Here is a 19,411-nt window from a genome sequence, read left to right as displayed (position 1 = left end):
ATATTCCATCTCCACATCTCATGTAGACCAGTGTCTGTGGTTTATGCACCACTGAACTCTCAGATGTGTGTTCATGTTGCGATGAGAGCTTCATGCACTACAGCCCTCTGTATCATCATTCAACGTTACTGTGGAGAGACTGCTCCCTCTAACACAGTCTGACCACCTAAACTGCTTTTTTCACTAATGTAAGAGCATCTCTGTCATTGAAAATGCTCTGTTAACCATAATGTCTGACTCTGTTTACCGACATCTTTTTTTCCCGTAGATTACAGATGCCCCTTTTAATCTCTTTTCCTAATGGAACAATGTTATGGCCAGTTGAGCTTCTTGAATAAAGCTCTGTCATTTATTGTCCCAGCAATGATCCCTCTTTTAAAGTCACTTTGATCTTCTTTTTTTCCATCTTGATACTAGAACTGTTCAATCCACAGAGCATGATCACATGTTCATAGCTTTATTGTACCAGTGCACCTGAGTGGAAGCTTCTACAGTCATCATTGTTCTCCACTCATTTATTCAGGTTTTCCATTTAATGTAATTTTCTATTGGCAGGTCACCAGTAACCCTAACCCAATATTTCTTGTAAAAATGGCCGAAGATAAGTGAAAAATGTTATGCTTCTCCTGCACTCTAATTCATATTGCTCCTCCTCCTGCATTGTTTGTTTATCTATAACAATTTAAGAAAAGAGACACAATCATGAAAAAATGATACATATATGATTTTGTATTTTGTAGTATTTATTCACTTTCTTTATAATAACATTGTTGTAACTTACGGTTGTTTCATCTGTTGTTTCAATGAAACGTTTTTGAGTTGTTGACAACTTGTGCATCGGTATTGCATAATGCTGACCTCTTATATAACTAGATATAATACTGGATAAAAGACGAAGAGTTTCTAATTAAAATGGGAAATCAGTGAAAACAACTGATATGATGAAAGACATAATTAAAACTGAAAGTTCTTGATAAAGGAGCTGGTGTTTACAGTACGGTATAAACCTGCTGCCATGTTAATGTGCTCAGGTCTCGTAATCAAAGAAGAACCGAAGACGGACACAAAGGAAGTCTTTGGCCTGAGGTGACTTCCGGTTTTGATTGGACACATGATAGCGAATCTGCTGCTGATGCCCACACTTGTCGTCAGACGCTATTCAATGGTCAACAGCAGCTTCGCATTGAGGCAAAGCGGTAAATCCGCCATAACTTGAACGCATCAAAAGAAAACTGCGTCAGTACGCGCACGGACGTAAGCGGCTCGTCCAATCAGGTGCGGAGAGCGAGGCTCAGGGAAGAAGCAGATGATATGGCAGCTTTGAGAGCAACCAGGTGGAACTTGCTTTGTTCATGCGTCTAAACCTCAGGACATGAACACACCGTGACTCCGAGACGGCGTCGGGGCAGCTGCTCGAGATGATTTACCTGATCCTCATTTCCGTGTTCTCCGGAGCGGTCGCCACGTTGATAGTTCAGTTCCTGCTGATCTACCGGAGGAGCCCGGAGCCCGCAGGCAGGACGGTGCAGTATGTGAAAGTGGTGCCTGAAAACGCACTAAAGGATTACTTTAATACCCATCATGCCGAGGCAGGACAGCAGCAGCAGGACAACACGGCAGCAGCGGCCGCCGCACACAGGCAGCAGGAGGCCGCCTCGGCGCGGCAGCAGGAAGCGGCTGGCACCGGCGGCAGCCCCAAACAGCCGGCGACCCGCAGCGAGCCCGGGGACGCCAACAAACCCGAGACGTGCAATTTCCTCAACGCTATATTCCTGTTCCTGTTCAGGGAGCTGCGCGACACCCCGGTGGTCCGACACTGGCTCACCAAGAAGATCAAGGTGGAGTTCGAGGAGCTGCTGCAGACCAAGACGGCGGGACGCCTCCTGGAGGGGCTCAGCCTCAGAGACATCTCCCTGGGCAATTCTCTGCCCGTCCTCAAGAGCGCCACACTCATGAAGCCGGTGCACCTGAACGAGGACGGCATGCCGGAGGAGCTCAACTTCGAGGTGGACATCGAATACAATGGCGGCTTCCACCTCGCCATCGACGTGGAGCTGGTGTTTGGGAAGTCTGCCTACCTATTCGTGAAGATGCGGCGCGTGGTGGGCAGGCTGAGGCTGCAGTTCACGCGCATGCCCTTCTCCCACTGGTCCTTCTCCTTCCTGGAGGACCCGCTCGTGGACTTCGAGGTGAAGTCTCAGTTCGAGGGGAGACCGCTGCCCCAGCTCACCTCCATCATAGTCAACCAGCTGAAGAGGGTGATCAAAAAGAAACACACGCTGCCCAACTACAAAATCAGGTGGGTCCATGAAAGCCAAACACTGCTCACCACGTCGAGCCACAGAAAGCAGCAGCTGAAGGAAGTCCACAACAACACCAAGCTACAGCATGCACGTTGAAAATTACACTACACAAGAACATTGAACCACAAACAACACATGATCTATACCAACACAATTCCACTGGTGATCGTGTTTCATACAGCAAACTGAGTGTATTAACAGCTGCAGCATACACCTCATCTGTCCATTCATGCATTTAAGATCTACTCTGTTTATCCTCTAAGGGCTGCAAGGGGAGCTAGAGCTAATCCCAGCTGGTATTAGGTGAGAGGCAGGGTTTACAAATAATACATGCTCAATACCAATCAGCACTTGTTTCACAGTGCATATTTGTATTAGCAGACCAGACTACTACCAGACTACTACCATTATTTTTGAAGTACTCTTCTATAAAAAACGTTCAATCAACAACATCAACAACAACAACGTTATTATTATAACATGTGTCCCAATTTACAGAATGAGGGGTAAGCACTGGAGGTTATCATTTGGAAAACATTCTTCCAAAAGAAAAATCTAGAAATGTTCATTACTACAATAGCCTATGAGTGCTGTATTCTAGTGCTTTTTAAATATGATCATTCACTTTTGTCTCACTGGCAGTTGATCCAGAGTGAGCAGCTCAAATCACAAGACAAATGAACACCTCAAGAAACTACTGCCAAAGTTGAATATTTAGAAAATGGCCAAGCAAGCTGTCATTAGAGATGCTGCTCCGCCTCCTAAATTATTTTCCATCCCTTGCAGGAGTTAAAGAACAGGATGTGAGGGTGGCTTCCTCGACACATAGCTATGGAGGGAAGTGTAATGGTTATTGATTTGCATTTACAATAGCCGGTAGCATTTCATATGCGTCAAACTACTGAAACTACCAGCTCAACAACAACTATTTAAGTGTTCTTTTATCGCACCTTCATTTCCATTTGTGCTCAGTTGTAAAGTAGTTGGTTCAGGAATTTTGTCTCAGTGACAGGTCATGCAACTATTTAATTTGACTATTTATTCTTTGAAATGTTTCCTCTGCATGTCCCTCACACTTTTAAATTCATAATTTGTTGATTTTCAGTGTATTCACTTGAATTAGCTCATCTTCTGTAGGATAATGACCTGGGTAATGGAATCAGTTCATGATCTAATGTGATGTTTCTTGAAAACAACACTTTCACTATAATGCCCACTGAGTGGCTCTATGGGAGCACAACAATCTTCCACAGCACATGAGTTTGCACCGTAGTTATGGAAATTAATGTCCAATTTTCCCCAGCACCTTTTAAGGACCTCTTGTCTACATTGTCTCTAAAATATGTAACTGATTTTCATTGTTGTTCACAAGTTTGGTTCATTTATTGCCTATTTTTATATATATATAAACATTTTTATATGACTTTCCACATCCCACATTCAGTCACTGGCAGATGTAGTTTTCTCAGTTGTCATGGAGATAGTCTTTTTGCTTCGTTGTTTTCTCCATGACAATTAAGACAACTCTTGAAGACTGTGAGATGCAGTTGAAAGCTCTGGAAAGAAGCCAGCAAGGCCCATAAGTTAAAATCTGTTTGTCATTTAAAAGAAAAACTGATTATAGTTCCATTAGATGTGTCAGATGGTTAAATTTTTTCTGTAGCTTCCTTGTCTTTACAAATATGAGATACGAAAGCTTGTCTTTCCACAACATGGAATCAGCTAGGTTTGTGGCTGGACTGAAACCGTAAGGCCAGCCGTTTAAATGTGAATGTCATGTACTCAGTTTTTAGAACTTTTTATCACTTAAAAAATCAGTTTTTAACAAGTCCAGTGTCTTTTTGGACTAACAATAGTTAGTTTCTGGAGAAGAGAGTCACCACTACAGTCCTGTGAGCTTGGGCTTTTATTTGCGCAAGCACCCTTTGTGTGTCATTCAATTGACCGCATGGCAGCTTACACAGATGTGAATGAACTTTGTCTCTGAGGAATAAATATATCTGAAATCACAGCACATCCATTGTCTTGAACTTGGATATGTGGAGTTTTTGTCAGATGATGTTGTGGTTTTAGCAGATCAGCAGTTTGGAAATGACTTGTGAGTGATTCCTGTGTAACATGTTTCTGTCACAGTTTCACACTTGTTCCATTGTTTGACAACAGAAAGAAAAAAACATGAATAAGAGCCACTTTATTGTGGATACATCTGTATTAAAATATATGAGCAGGAGAGAAGCAGATGTAGGGCTGAAACCAACTGGTGGAATGTAAATGTGACGAAACAATGTCATGAATATGATCATTAGCATATTTTCTGACTTTTTCAAAACTGAAACTACTTGTCATTGAAAGTAGTTCAGGCGGCGGGACAACATGAATAACAACTATTTCTGTAGTTTGGCAGATTGACTGCACACAGTAGTAAACTTGGAACCTGCTTTGGGAAAATAGATTCCTCACAATTCATCTAATGTAACATCTACTTCATGAGTCAGAAGACCTCAGACTTTAGACACACACTAAAGCTGCTTTCAGACATGCACTGGACACAGTCCACAGTTCCTCTGTATTTTCTCTAGAAGAGGTGTGAAAGCAAATTTCAGAGGGAGACGCCCTGCAGTTTCTACAGACTTTATCCATCTGGCTTCCTAGCATAATATCCGTAGAAATCCAGGAGAAGTCGATGTGTGAGGGAGGGCTGCTGCGATTAGTCGACGTCGTCGATGACGTCGACGCTGAAAATGACCCAAACAAATTTTGAATTAACTTTTTCGATTTCTATAACGTTTCATTTCAATTCATTATAACAAATGTTCTTCTTCAATATCACTATACGCCGGGTTTACAACTGACACTGAAGCGCTGCACCGCGCAGCACTATTATCAAGCGTGTGCAGGCGCCCGGCTGTTCACACGGGACGCGCATTTCCCAGCGTCGGTCAGCCTACGATTCTGCTTTCTCCGCTTGTTGTTGTATGTAACGCGTTCAATGTACTGGTTTGGGGGTAAATGATGATGGTCTTCTTAGCCCCCCCCCCCACCCTCTCTATTTCTCTCTCTGTCTATCTGCTTGTGTGCTTGTAGCGGATGGGCATAGGGGGTCATTTAATTATGTGATTGGGGAAATTAAAACTCCAGGACAACAGAAGGGGAATACAAATTATGGGATGCATATTTGATCATTCATACCATAAAAAATATGACCATAAAAATTGACCGTGGTATCGTTCAATGTTATTAACAATAGTTGATTGAAATGTAGGTTTAGCTAATAGGAAGCCCCTATGTTGGTATCTTGTAGACCAGTAGGAGGAAGCAATAAATGGGGGGGGCTTCTTAATAAAAAAGCAGCGTCACACACTTAAAAGACACCGACTATGTCAAGAGAGTTTGTGGTGATAAGAGCAGACAAAGGTGTCGGGGGGGGGGCTGGAAACAATATCACTTCCTGTCTCTGTCTGCTGCATCTGGCCGCTCCATCTGCTTTTACAGCTGTACTGTATTCTTTCTAAATTTTCATGATTAGCCATACTGTATTATAATTCAATACCTTGAAAATGTAGTAGTAGTGTCACTGTACCCTCCTCATTCAGGCATAGCTAACACACAGCTGACTGCCAGTAAATTCAATTCAGTTTTATTTTTATAATGCCAAATCACAACATAAATTATCTCAAGGCACTTTACATAGCAAGGGCAAGACCTTAGAAAAACTTTGCCGTAATTGTTTTTATAGACATCTGTATCTTTTTTTATTTAATGTTTTGGTTATAGAATAAAATACATCCGTTTATGATTCAGAGTTTCAGCACAAAAAAATATGTATATCTCCAAATGGGACAAATCATCTCTGTACCCAGCGAGTGTGGGAAAGGGAATTTAGTTTGAGGAAGTGCGAGAAATAGAAAGAGAAAAAAAGGAAGTAGAAAGTGCACATAAGAAAGAGAGGGCAAATAAAAAAGAGAGAAACTTGTATTATTAGGTTTTTATTTCACTATGTCTTACTTAAATAAAAAAAGGTACAGATCGAACTAAGTAGTTGTCGGGTAGTAGAAATATAGTGGTGACAGACACAGCTGAAATTCCATTGGCCAGATTAACAGCAACGTGAGGCATCTTCCATAAGAGCCTTTCTTTTAAAGACAGTCCTCACTAATGTCTCAGCTGTCCTCTTGAAAACAGAAGTGGTTTTCTCACATCAGTATGCCAAAAGACCGACGTGCTATTCCGACTTGAGTCAACCTGAACCAGACTTGAGACAGTGAAGTTAGTTGTCAGGGGGACCACTGACTGATTGTCATTTCCTGTCAGTTATCACGGTGCAGTATTTCCTGCCTGCTCTCATGCACAGTGCTTCACCCCTGTGTTTGTCCAAAACCTCAACACTTGTCGGTCCTGTTCAGACCTGGTTCAGACATGCAACTTGGGTGATCTGATCACCACGTGGTCAGCTCACACATGGCGCTAGTGTGTCCTGAATGTGTCTCCAGTGACCACTGGAATCGGATCTAACGTCACTGCCTTAAATGCAAATTCACATGTAAATCATTACTGTTCACAAAGACCAAATTATGTTGTTTATAGTCAGTCTCACTATGTGACATTGTCAGCGAGTGGCTTTCAGAGAGAGAGAGAGACAGAGCTGTGCAAGATGCTGAGTGTCTACTGAGGAAGTTAGCTGAGTAGGTGGTCCGTCCTGCAAATATTTGTGATCTCAAAGGCAAAAGAATGTGGCCTCATCCATCACAGACCACCAATAAATGTGATCTGAGTTATGGGATCGCAATGTGTTTTGGGTTGGTACTCACTGAGCAGTCCACTTGTGATCGGCTCACTCACTCAGGATGTTAAAACCAGGTCTGAACAGGGCCTTGGCTACATTCACAGGGTGGTGATTATATCTTGGCATGTAGAAGTCAAATATGATGCCTATGTGCAGATATGAATTGCCAACTCTACAGTATTATATTTATTTTGAATTATTTATATACTTGGATCTGCCAAACTTTCTCAGATTCATATTAATAGTACAGAATTGTATTGTTATTGATGACAAAATATAGAAAACTACTCTATACTTTGCCATGTTTTAGCAATTTTTAGTTAAGTGGTTTGACTTTGAATTTTAAGCTGATTTTAGCTTCTTAATTATGAGGATTTAACTGGTCAGACAATTTAAGAGGACAGTAGTGCCACAGACTCAGTGCTTATAGTCATGTGGGGGAGCACTGCAGCAAACAGAAGAACTCTGAACATGCGTGTGAATGTATCACCCACGATCATGCAGGACGAGTAAATGTGATGGGATGATGTAATGAAGTGCAGCCTGAGAGAATAAAAGCTGGACTGTGGGATTTGGCACAGATGGTAGTTCTGTGAAAGGGGAGGGGCTGGGACCACGGCCCACTGGAGGTAATCCAGGCATTACAGCACCCATGCCGACTCAACTCCAGCTATTGGGGAATACTGTGTTCAAAGCCAAATTTAAAATAAAGGTCCCTGTTTTTGTTTTGTGGACATCCTGAAGTTGCAATTGCAGAAGCTTAGAGGAGAGGAAGACACAGCCAGTTAAATAGATCAAGTACGATTGCTGTTATCCGTCTATAATCTTCTTTGGTCATTAGTTTGAATCATGGTCTAAGCTCTTTTGGGTTTATATGCATAGTTCGATGGTATGATTAAAAACAACACCTGGTCAATATGCTGACCGTTTCTAGAGATTTGCATCATATCACATCATCTTCAGAGAATGGAGCAGCCATGGAGATGGGTCAGTTAACAAGTAGGTTTAATAGCTGATGTTATGTTGGAATGAGTTGGCTTTCGTACTTTGAAAGACCTCAATTTAGATCAACCCTCACGTGTAAGAAGCTTATGGAATTTATGAGGTCAACATTCTTCATCATAATCCGATGGTGACTTTGAAATCTCCTCTTTTTCTGCTTCTGAGAAGTTTTGAAGGTCCTTCAGTACTTTGTGCAAACCCGTATTCAGATCACAGAAACCCTTAATGACTGAGTGAAAGGGTGCCAAGATGTCGTTCAAATTAGAAACCAGGTCTAAAGATAAGAGAAGTGATTGATATTATTTTGTTAGATTTGCCTCCGGGTATTAAAGTAAAGTTTTGTGTCACTGCCCTCCGCAAAGACGTAAATTTTACCTCACATTTTATCCATCTTAATATCAGGAATGTGTATCTAATGCAGCACTGGACTTCTAGATGCTAAATGAAAAGATTCTCATCAGAATCAGAATCAGGTTTATTGGCCAAGTAAGTTTGCACAAATAGGGAATTTGACTCTGTAAAGTGTGCTTACACAGAATACACATCACAAAACGAACAAAACAAAACAAAACAATACAAACAGTCCGAACAGTGCGACGGTCTAAGAAAAGAAGCGCAGGTGTGCGTATTGAAATTATACAGTGAGGGTGAAATAAGTAAACATAATTGAATATAATTATAATATATATTATATTATATATAATATAATTTCGGGAGTAACTGTACAGTGGTTATTATAAAGATCCAGAGTTATTGCATAGTGCCACAGTTGGTTGGCTGTTCAGAAGTGAGACGGCGAGGGGGAAGAAACTGTTTTTGTGTCTGGAGGTTTTGGTCAACAGAGATCTGTAGCGCCTACCAGAGGGGAGGAGTTTGAAAAGAAGAAGAATATAATAACAGCAGTAGCTTTGTTAACTTAGTACTGATTTAAACAAGTAAAGCATTTTTCATATTCAACTTGCCATGTATTGAAAGTGTTGATTATTGTCAGGTTACCCTAATGTATATAGGATATGCATACAGTAACTGTTGACACCCTCACTGCCTCATTGTCTTCTTTTAGAGTGGTATAATTTAGTAGTGTCTTGATAAACATGTGTCAATCATACACATTTTATTTGTATAGCCCATATTAAAAAATCCCAATTTGTCTCTTAGGGCTTTAACAAGGTGTGACATCGTTTGTTCTCGACCCTCAACAAGAGTAAGGAAAACTACAAAAAAAAAAAACTCAAAGAGAGCCACATGTGAGGGATCTCTCTCCCAGGACGGATAGTAGTGCAATATATGCCTCATGTATTTAAAACATTAAATAGAAAAAGCAATTTGTAACACATGAATGTAAATTCATTGATGAGATATTGTCAGTAATGGTATGTGAGTATGTGAGTAGGCATATTGTTTATCAAGCAGTCTTGTTGGAAATAATAGTCCACGATCAGCTGCTACCACAATCAGATGCCACCATAATCCACAATCCATCACCATGATCCATCAGGATATTTGAAAAAGAGTTGATGAGCGTGTGTGTTAATCTCCTCTTCCGGCCAACTGTCAACATGTAGCTAGGGTCAATGTCTGCATGCTGTCAGGCGTGTTGGTTTATCCTAAATATGAGAAGATGAGCCAAACTCGATTTGTTCAATCAAGTATTTATTTAGGAAGCAATGAAAGGTATCAGTCAGCAAAGCAATGGGCATCCAACAAGTTGCATCAGAACACGAGACCCATCAGAACGGATCAAACAGCCGGCGCCTGTCTATTTTATAACAGTAGATCTTGGTTCTTCCTCCTCGAAAGTGCGCAGGCGTAGGCCATCCTCTTGGTATTGGAATAAGGAAGTGACAAGGAGCCACTCCCAAGGCCTTGACACAGCTGATGGCATGTGGGCCAATGGTGTTGACAATTGGAGAAAAGATTATTGTGTTCTTGCTATATCAAAACAATATTCTGTTTGTACAGACATTCAAAACAATTTAACCAAAACAACGAAAAACATTCTGGCGCTCACACATTCTAATTTTCAAAATTAAACACTTGGAAGGAAAAGGTTATTATTACTCATTTGCGTGTAGGCCTTATCTGGCTCAAACTGCTTCTATCTTTATTCATTTAGAGTTGAGTCAGACAGAGACTATAAGTAAAATATTGAAATCCTAACAATGCCTATTTACATAGAGAGACTGTAGAGTGGAAGGATAATTTGTTGACTTGGCCCTGAGCTCCTGATCACTCATCTTTTGAATGTACAGTGGTCAGTCAAAGCATTGGCATCCAAAAGACTATTGAAAGTCAAGTACTTAAATGTTCTTTTCATTTATTTTTCTTTGTAAGCCACATAGTGACTGTAGAGCATTGAATACTGAAATGTGTAATAGTTAATAATTATAATAATACATTTTATTTATAGGCGCCTTTCAAAGCACTCAAGGTCTCACCTTACAAGGCAGAGATCAAAACAGAACAAAAAACAATGCAACCAAAGGTCAATAAAAAGAACAGTGAATAAAACATGAGGTTGAGCAAATGGAAACAGTCAACCAGACTATGCCAGTTTGAAAAGATGGGTTAGGACAGATTTGTAAATGGAGAGAAGGTCAATGTTACAGATGTTCTGGAAATGATGTGAGCAGAACATATACGTACACAAACAAGCAAACACACACACACACAAATAGTTGGCAAAAAACATGTGTTTTAAATTGTTGTGTGACAAGAGGAGATTAGAGAAGGTGTACAATTACAACTGGGCTTGACAGGAACAATCACACATACATAATTGGTGTCAAGCTTCCATGGTTGTTTGTTGTGTAGTTGTGCTGTAGATTTCTGTTGTTCCTCTTTAACCTCTCTCCTCCTGTCATTTCCGGTACGACGGTATAGATGATACCACTGATGCAAAGAGTTGGCCATTTTAAGAGAGGGAGCCCAGTTCCTTTTTAGCTCAGCCTCCTCTCAGTTTGTACCACAGACAGGAGGAGACATAAGCATTGATTGCACCATCTCTGCAGTTTATCTTTTGTCTTGTTGGCTAAGGGTCTGTAAAGCAAAACAACTGCGCATGCCTACAGAGGAAGTGTCAGTGTAAAAGTCATGTTGCAATTGTCCAAAACAAATGGCCATTAGTAAAGTTGTTTGCAATTTAATTAATAATTTATCAATAAATGGACTTCATTTTAAAGTAAGGGATGATAATACACTATAAAAGGAAGAATTATAAAAATAATTTTAAATAAAATGTTAATCATTTACAAAAAGCTTCATACAACTATGAAAAAGTACTTTAAGTAGTTGTTCAATAATTAAGTAAATAAAATAAATACAAAAGCTTTAGGAAATGCAGTTTTGCAAGAGGAATAAATCATTTTCACAATGTCACAGCAAATAAATGGTGCAGCAGTGTCTGTCTTTTTAAGAAAATTTACCCCAGTAATATTGATGACTGATTTATTGGTTTGAGGCTGATGCTAAAAGATAAACGGATAATGTGTAAGACGATGCATGTTGATGTGTAAAGTCTAATGGTGACTGGAATATTGAGCCAATGAATAAAAGGGTACCAATATGTGATTTTTGAAAATGTATAGATCAGGACAAAATGATAGCAGGTTACTTTTGGACCAACAGAGGACACATTGTCCCTCATCACACATCAATGCATTTAAACAAGACGATACTCCAGTGGTGCTCTTAATATGCTTCACTGTCTCAAAAAGAATACAAGAAGTATACATCCCTCTAGGTAAAGATGAACTACCTATTTCAAATGTGGTATATTTTATGCTATCTCACAAACTCTGATTTATTATGGGATGATGATTATTGATGCTATTTTAGCTGATGAGCCAATCATATAGTTTTAGAGACTGATAGACATTAAAGTGATTAGTTTGAAATATTGATGTGATGTGCATAGCTGAACGTTCCAGTGGGAGAGGCTGACTGCTGTTAGCCAGCTAATAACCCTTCTTTGGATCTTTGGGTAAATCAGTTGTGAACTGGGCTACCTAGCAAGCTGCTTACAATACTGGTCAATATTGGTGTCTTATAATGAGTGCACGTAACTGACACCATGCTAGCTGAGAGAGTTTAATGTTCCCAAGATCCGTTTTGTAGTTTGGATAGTTTACCACATCAATTTATTAGCTACAGCTCATAAAGTGTGACAGTGTGTCAGTCATGTCAGCTTTAAAGGCTAGAACTGAAGAGGCCGTGGATGTGACCCTTCTTATGGTAAACTGCTCTAAGGAACATAACACCACAGGTAGATTAAAGATAAAGCTGATTATTTGTATATAAACAGTGGATGGATTAACAATGTGTAGTATGAAATGAATTGCTTGTCAATGTGAACCCACAGAAGTATCACCCTTAGATCTGCAGGGTTTTCTTAGTTTGCAAATATTTAGAGACTACCTCCAAGGAAAATCAATGTTCAACCTTGTTAACATGCATGGGTGGTGTTTACACGATACTTGACATATCATGAGTGAATAATCATTCAACTTCAGTGTTTTCAACCGGGAAATGCAGGAACCTGTTAACAGATTCAGACATTAGGGTTATCATAGCCGTTTTCCGACATGAACTCCGGGTGAAATCTGGAGAATTGGGTCCGGAGTTTACCCAGAGTCTGTCTTTCACACATACACAGCTCAGTGGAGGCTCTCTGCCCAGAAGCGTTCACAAAGCAACAAAACTCCCAAATTATTTAGTCGAGAAGTGGAGCAGCCGGGTGCAGCAGACAGAGACAGAAAGTGACGTATTAACTCCGCTGCATTGATCACGAGATTTCACTGAACCTTTTAAAAATTCTTCTTCAGTAAATCATGTTCAGAAGCAACAACCTCCTTGGTGTTATTGATTAAAATACAAGAAATAAGAGACATTGTCAAAGTTCTCTGAATGTTCCACAGTCGGGCTCAGACCAATTAGCTATCATCTGATGACGAATAAGTCTCTGGGGTTAACGACCAATATTTTAGGGCTTCTGGTGTTGCCAAAGACTTTCTCTTATTAAACGAGTTGAACATTTCTCCAGACAAAACACAAACAATGTTACTTTTGTTGGTATTTTAGGTCTAGGCGCCATTTTGGCAAATCTTTATTAACAGCTATCTGGGTATGAATAGAAATCAATAATTAATCCAACAGCCGATAAGCTTCTGTCAATGTGTTTCACGTCGTTTGCTTTTTACGTGGACTGCGGGAAGCCCAGTCCTGCTCAAAATATGATCAATACACGAGTGTCGAATTACTTTTGGTACAATGCAGACTGAATAAAGATGGATGACATAACTGCTCTCCAAAAGTGAACCCAATTTGTCTTGATGTCCCCTGGAGGATGGCTGCAGATTAGATTCGATTCAACTTTATTGTCATAGCACATGAGTAAACCCCACCTCATCCATGTTAGTGTATGGGACATGGACCAAACAAAAAATTAGAAGTACTTACACATCAAAAGCAGTTGTTAATACAGTTATATATGTCCAAGTGCAATTTTTTCTGGCAAGTTGGGTTTAAAGTGGTTATTTGATGTTATAAAAACGGGCATGATTATAAGCTGAGACAGACTCGCTACTCACTGTCATCACCACCAGACAGCGGCGTCTGGATCCAGGATAATTTGGATTCAGTTCTGGTTAGAAGGAGGCATAAGCAAGGTTTCATCCATCTTTATTTACAGTCTATGGTTCATTATGAAACTGAAGCATGTAAGAGGACGACAGCTGAGCAGGCGGTCCTTCGAGGTTAACCGGGAGACATTTGTGTTCATACAGCTAAAAGAATGTGACCCCATGATTCAGACCACCTCAGATGTGTTATCAGTGACCGGACAGTACTAAGAGCGGTCCAAGGGATCACTATGGATGTAAATATCAGGTTTGAACAGTGCCTCTGAATCACAGCTAATAACAAAATGCTGTTTAGCAGCTGTTGTTGTCAGGGGCCAAAGGCACTGTGATCTGACTGGAGGCATGCCAACTCTGCTGCAGCCAAATGTTTAATTATAGGAGTTTCAGTTTCAATTTCATTTGTAGTATCCTGGCACCTTCACTAATGAATTGGCGAAAGGGGCCAACAGACTGGACTTTAAAGTTCTGACTTTTTATGTGTCTTCACTCTAGCACCCAACAGGGAATTTACCTCCCTTACAGTGCACTCGATCAGTGCCAGTTCAACACGTGCTTGTTACTTCATTAATAGTGCAATCATCTTTATCTAAGTTCCATTCATGTCATGCCTGTGCTATGATATTAATAATAATTATAGACCCTCTTTATCAGATCAGAAGATTCTAATTCAAAAGGACTGCTGTGACACATTCCCCATATCCTGCTGTAGATGAAACTGATGGAGTTCAACGCAACTGTGAGGCCTGTAATGCCTTTGCTTCAAGTGACCTTGCATAGTTATTGTACTGCTGTGATAAGCCATTTCCAATTTTCAGAGCTTAGGCCTAAAATACACACACACCCCAGAGGTTTTGTCACTGCAGCTTGCTTTGAGCAGTCACAGCCATCTTTGTGGCGTGCTGCTGTAATCAATGATGTCATTTCGGTGGATGCGTCGCCCCAACCCTAACCGCATATCATTTAATGTTTCTTTTTTTAGTAGGGCAAGGGCATGAATCACATCAGCAGTCTGAGCTCCTAAAGCTCACACACATGCCTAATATCCAGTCCACTTCCTATAAGAGACCAACTGTTATTGTGTACTTGTACCTCAGAGACACACATGTGAGGGATCCCTCTCTCAGGACGGACAGAAGTGCAATAGATGCCAAGTGTAATGGAGAATAACAGAAAATTAAGTAGTAGTAGTAAATTAATTGATGAAGTATTTTCAGTAAGGCAAAGTCCAGTGCTCACAAACCACAATTCCACATTGTGGTTTTTTATTAGTGAACTCATTGACATTGTGTTATTAAGTCTTCACGTTTCATTGCTGATGGGATATTGATTATATACAATTTGTTGCCATCAATATCTTTCTGAGCTCGATTATCATATTCATTATTATTAGAATAAGTATTGTTTTTCAGATTATGGACATGATGGCTACTCCCTAAACAAACCCTCAACACTGTTCAAGCTACAGTTTTCCTGGACGTTATTGTGTAAATTGGCCGTTCACAAAATCCTGACTGTCACTTGGAACTGTACGTAAGTGACAGTTTCATCAGTGTGATACTTGTGTGTGATACTTGTCTGAACATAGTCCACTATTTAGAGCAGCTGGAGCCTCAGGCTAATAACACCAGAAACCCCAAATAAAAGGATGGGTGTGTGCTCTCATGCTTTAACATTACAATGATTGTTTTTAAGAAGACTCATTGCTGCAGTTCTCAAAGAGCCACATCTCCGAGCACCACACCCAAGGGAAGTCATAGCACTGACCGTGGCTCTGACTAATTCTGATTTTATTCTTCACACCATGCGTCAGTTCATTCCTGTTTAAGCTGGTGGACAGGTTCTAATCTGACTGCTTCTTGTTTGTTCAACAGTTGTCTTTAAAGGTACAATAGAAGATTTGGGAGAAAGGGATCTACTGGCAGATATTAAATATAAAATAATCCTAGTGATGTTTTCACTAGTGTGTTTAATCTAAATTGTGCTTATAGTTGTTTTCTTTACCCTAAAATGGATCCTTTCATATTTCTATTAACATCAGGAGTGGCTCCTCTCTACGGAGGCCTCCATGTTTTAGTCGTCCACGCCATACAAACTAAACACCTTTTTGATTTGTTATGACAACCACCACAGGTGCTCTGTAATGTTGGAAGGTGTGGGGGTATTCAGCTGCAACTTGACACGTCACCACTAGATGTCTAAATTCTACACACTGAACCTATGTGTATTTCTGTCATGTAATAGTTTGTTTGTTAAGGTTTGTCTGCATAACTTTGGCACTGTCAGGGGATTAGCATCAGCAAAGGTCTTCAATTAAAACTGAGTTTGGATGTTTCCTGTTTTCCTTTCTCCAGATACAAGCCCTTCTTCCCGTTCCAAGTGCAGCCTTCGCTGGGTTCGGCCTGTGATTTGGACCTGTTGGTGCAGGAGAGCAAGCTGGGGGAAGGCAGACTCAAAGTCACCCTCATTGAATGTAGCAGGTGAAAACCTTAAATCTTGAATTAAAAGTATTATGTAGATTTGTATCAAGCAAGGTATTTGTGTGACTATGACGTCAGATTGTGTCTTCAGATTATTTACTTTCGGAGCTGATCAGTCTTAAGATCAAGTCCAAAAACATACCATCCCAAAAACACAAGTGTCCAAGACTTCACCGCAAAATAACAGAGATAATCTAAATTTTTCACTGATCAGAAAATTATTCCTTATTAAATGATGCCAGCCTCTCACCCAGCTGATTGGCTCCAGTCTCCTTCAACCCTCGAAGAATATACGATATAGGCGATGGATTATGATCCCATATGATAAGTTGAAGTGATGATCTACAGTTTATATAGATTAACTCAAAATCATTTGTCATCATTTGGTATAAATGAGGTCGTCATTATGAAATGGCATTATTACAGTGAAATTGTGTTAAGCCTCTTAGCTTCACTATGCATGTATTGCTGCCTCTAGGAAATTTATCAAGTGTATATGTCATGAATGACGCCTAACCTTCTAAACCTAATGACATTAAATTGTGTCCTAGTCAACAGGTACAGTTTTTTACTTTTTTTTCTGATCCAAATTATCACAAGCATTGAACAGAATTGAAAACGTCATTTTGCAGTAGGTGATGAACCTTGGCTTCATTGCAGTGTGGTAAACTATGAATGCCACAATTGGCAAGATCAAGTAGTTCTCACAAATGGATTCACAAATCTGAAGTCCAAATGGTCTAAAAAGTCTTATTTGTTCAAATAAATGATTACATTGTGAAAATAAATGTTTTAATGGAATTTGTCCCGTGCAAACTACATTTGCCAAATATTTGATTGACTTCATGAAAATCTGAATTTGTTTTCTTTTGTTTATTGAATATTAGAACTTAATTGCTCCTCTGTGGCACAAGCCCAAGTGACTTGTTGGGTGTGTGTTCAAGGCATAAGAAGCTGCTAATTAATTCACATTTTTCTTAATTTAGCTACTGTCAGTTATGCAGGTCGTTAGGTTATTCACTCTTACTGACTTCAGTAATGTATTTTATTGATGTTAATGTTTAGCGTCCTTTCCTGTCAACTTAAAGCTGTCTTGTCTTGTCCACTGCTGTGGCCACAGGCCCTGTGACTGCAAGCTCTCTGGTTTGAATCCAGCTCGGCTATTTAGCGTCCTCCATTTTTGACATGCATACACATAGACAAACTAGTTGACTTTTATAGTGCGTATGTCAAAGACTGTTGGCTGTTTTATCTCTGTCCACATCCTCTTGTGTATGTTTGTTGTGGGGTTGGGGGGCTGGTTTTCTTTTATCCTTTTTGAAGCTTAGTTAAACTTTCCTTCCAGTGCCAGAAGCAGTGTTTCTCTCAAGCTCAGGCTGCTACAGTCAAGATAACAACGTAACAATTTTTTTTTTTGCTGTAGTGGAAGAATTTATCTACCTAGTAATTCCACAAACATCAGTCTATCTTTATGTAGAATATATGCCCAGCAAACAGTTCATCACACTTGAAATGCATTTTCCAAATAGCCCAGGGAAGTGCAGTGTCAAATGTGGTGGGATTTGGACCCACGATACATTTAACATTAATACAATCTGTATAAAGAGGCAAACAGTAGACTGGACTTTACATAAGTTGGCACAATGCTTTATATGAACATTGTGGGGATTGCTGTTATGATGTAAATTCTGTTTTATTTCATGAAAAGCATTGACTATTCAAATTAAATCGGATAAACCAGGTATGATATACAAATTGTTTTCTAACTTCACTCTGCAACATAAACGTCCATCATACAAAAATAAAAAGTGACAGCATATTGTAGAACTGTTTAGGGAGTAATAATGACAAGGAATAATTCAGAAGTAGCTCCAGAGCATTAACACAATCCTTTCCAAACTTAAATTTTGCAACAGGCACTGCATTAGTATTTTACTAAGATAAAACTAGTGCTTGTAAATAGGCAGTATCTAATAGAACTGGCCACCAATATGCAAATTGAATCTGAAGGAAACACTGATCGTGATGAAATATTAACCTTAACTTGAACTGTTTCTCATCACCTCTGTGACTCTGGCAGCTGCTATTACATAACATCTTCAAACCCTTTAGCATCTACAGTATAATGCCCCTTCACAATGGACGGTGCACTCTCCTTTTCTGCAGTCTCCTCTTTCTGAGACAAATATCCTCCCTCTTTGTCCAAAGCTGGCTATGTTTAAATTTTAATTGGCCAATGAGTCGAATCAATTAGCACAGGTTCGTCCTGGTAGAGAGGTCTATCCTTGTTTCCTTGGAGAGTGGTTGTGTGTGTTTTGAATCATGCTTTGATGTGGGTACACCACAAGATGATCAGATCAGTCTCATCGATGAATAATCACGTCCTGCCCATTATAATACTAGTCTCTCCTCTTCCTCTCTCCTCTTATATCACCTTGTTCTATACAGGCAGGTTTGGAGGCTGCCCTCCCAGTCCTACTTATTTAAACGTTTAACTAGATCGTATCACAGGATCACTTCTTTAAAACTGCTTGTTAGAAGTTTGCTGTGTTACAGATATCAGGTGTAGTGTGCTGAAAGTGTCAAGCAGAGGGACCCACCCATTTCACATTTTCTGTGGAATCTGAGAAGAAAGCAGTTAAAACTTACCCTTTGACAACATGCATCTTAACATGACCATGCTGGTCATGTTATTCCTTAAATGATTAGTTACACATAGTTTCAGTGAGTATAAGATACATTCAGGGAATATCTGCCCGTCATTGTTACAGTAGGAAAGTAGCCTCATGCATTCATCTCCTCAGCACAGTAGGGGGCAGCATTTACTGCCCCAAAAAATATACTACCATTTTCAGTGGTGGAAAATGGAAGAGAGTGATGCATGATATACACACTTACACACAGTGCCCAAATGAATAAAGGCTTAATGCCCAATAATATATTTTAATAAACAAATGTACTTCCAACTAAATATATCACATTGAAACTACCAAAACAAGGTAATTTCTGAAATGACGACTTACTCCTAAAGAATATTCTTTGTTCTCTGACATCGTGGTGAGAAGAAATCCATCACCACTGTAAAAAACAGGCATTATCACAGCAGTGTTCACAGTATACTTGGAAGATCATTAGATAAATTAACAAATTTAAAAGGGCATTTGACAACCCAAGAAGTTGATCCTAATGTTTATGAATCATGATTGC

The 19,411-nt window shown here is 39.8% G+C and overlaps 1 protein-coding gene across 1 annotated transcript in view; it reads left to right on the top strand.

Moving 5' to 3' along the window:
• Window positions 1–827: 827 nt before the first annotated feature.
• Window positions 828–19,411, top strand: part of pdzd8 (PDZ domain containing 8) — a 45,292-nt gene continuing 26,708 nt past the window's right edge. The window contains exons 1-2 of the mRNA XM_062401184.1: window positions 828–2,299; window positions 16,079–16,204. Coding sequence (XP_062257168.1) covers window positions 1,419–2,299; window positions 16,079–16,204 — 1,007 coding nt within the window. The 5' untranslated portion in view covers window positions 828–1,418. The remainder of the gene's footprint in view (window positions 2,300–16,078; window positions 16,205–19,411) is intronic.

The sequence above is a fragment of the Platichthys flesus genome, chromosome 12 (assembly GCF_949316205.1).
Source record: "Platichthys flesus chromosome 12, fPlaFle2.1, whole genome shotgun sequence".
NCBI lineage: Eukaryota > Metazoa > Chordata > Actinopteri > Pleuronectiformes > Pleuronectidae > Platichthys > Platichthys flesus.
This window is presented reverse-complemented; position numbering and strand designations above follow the sequence as displayed.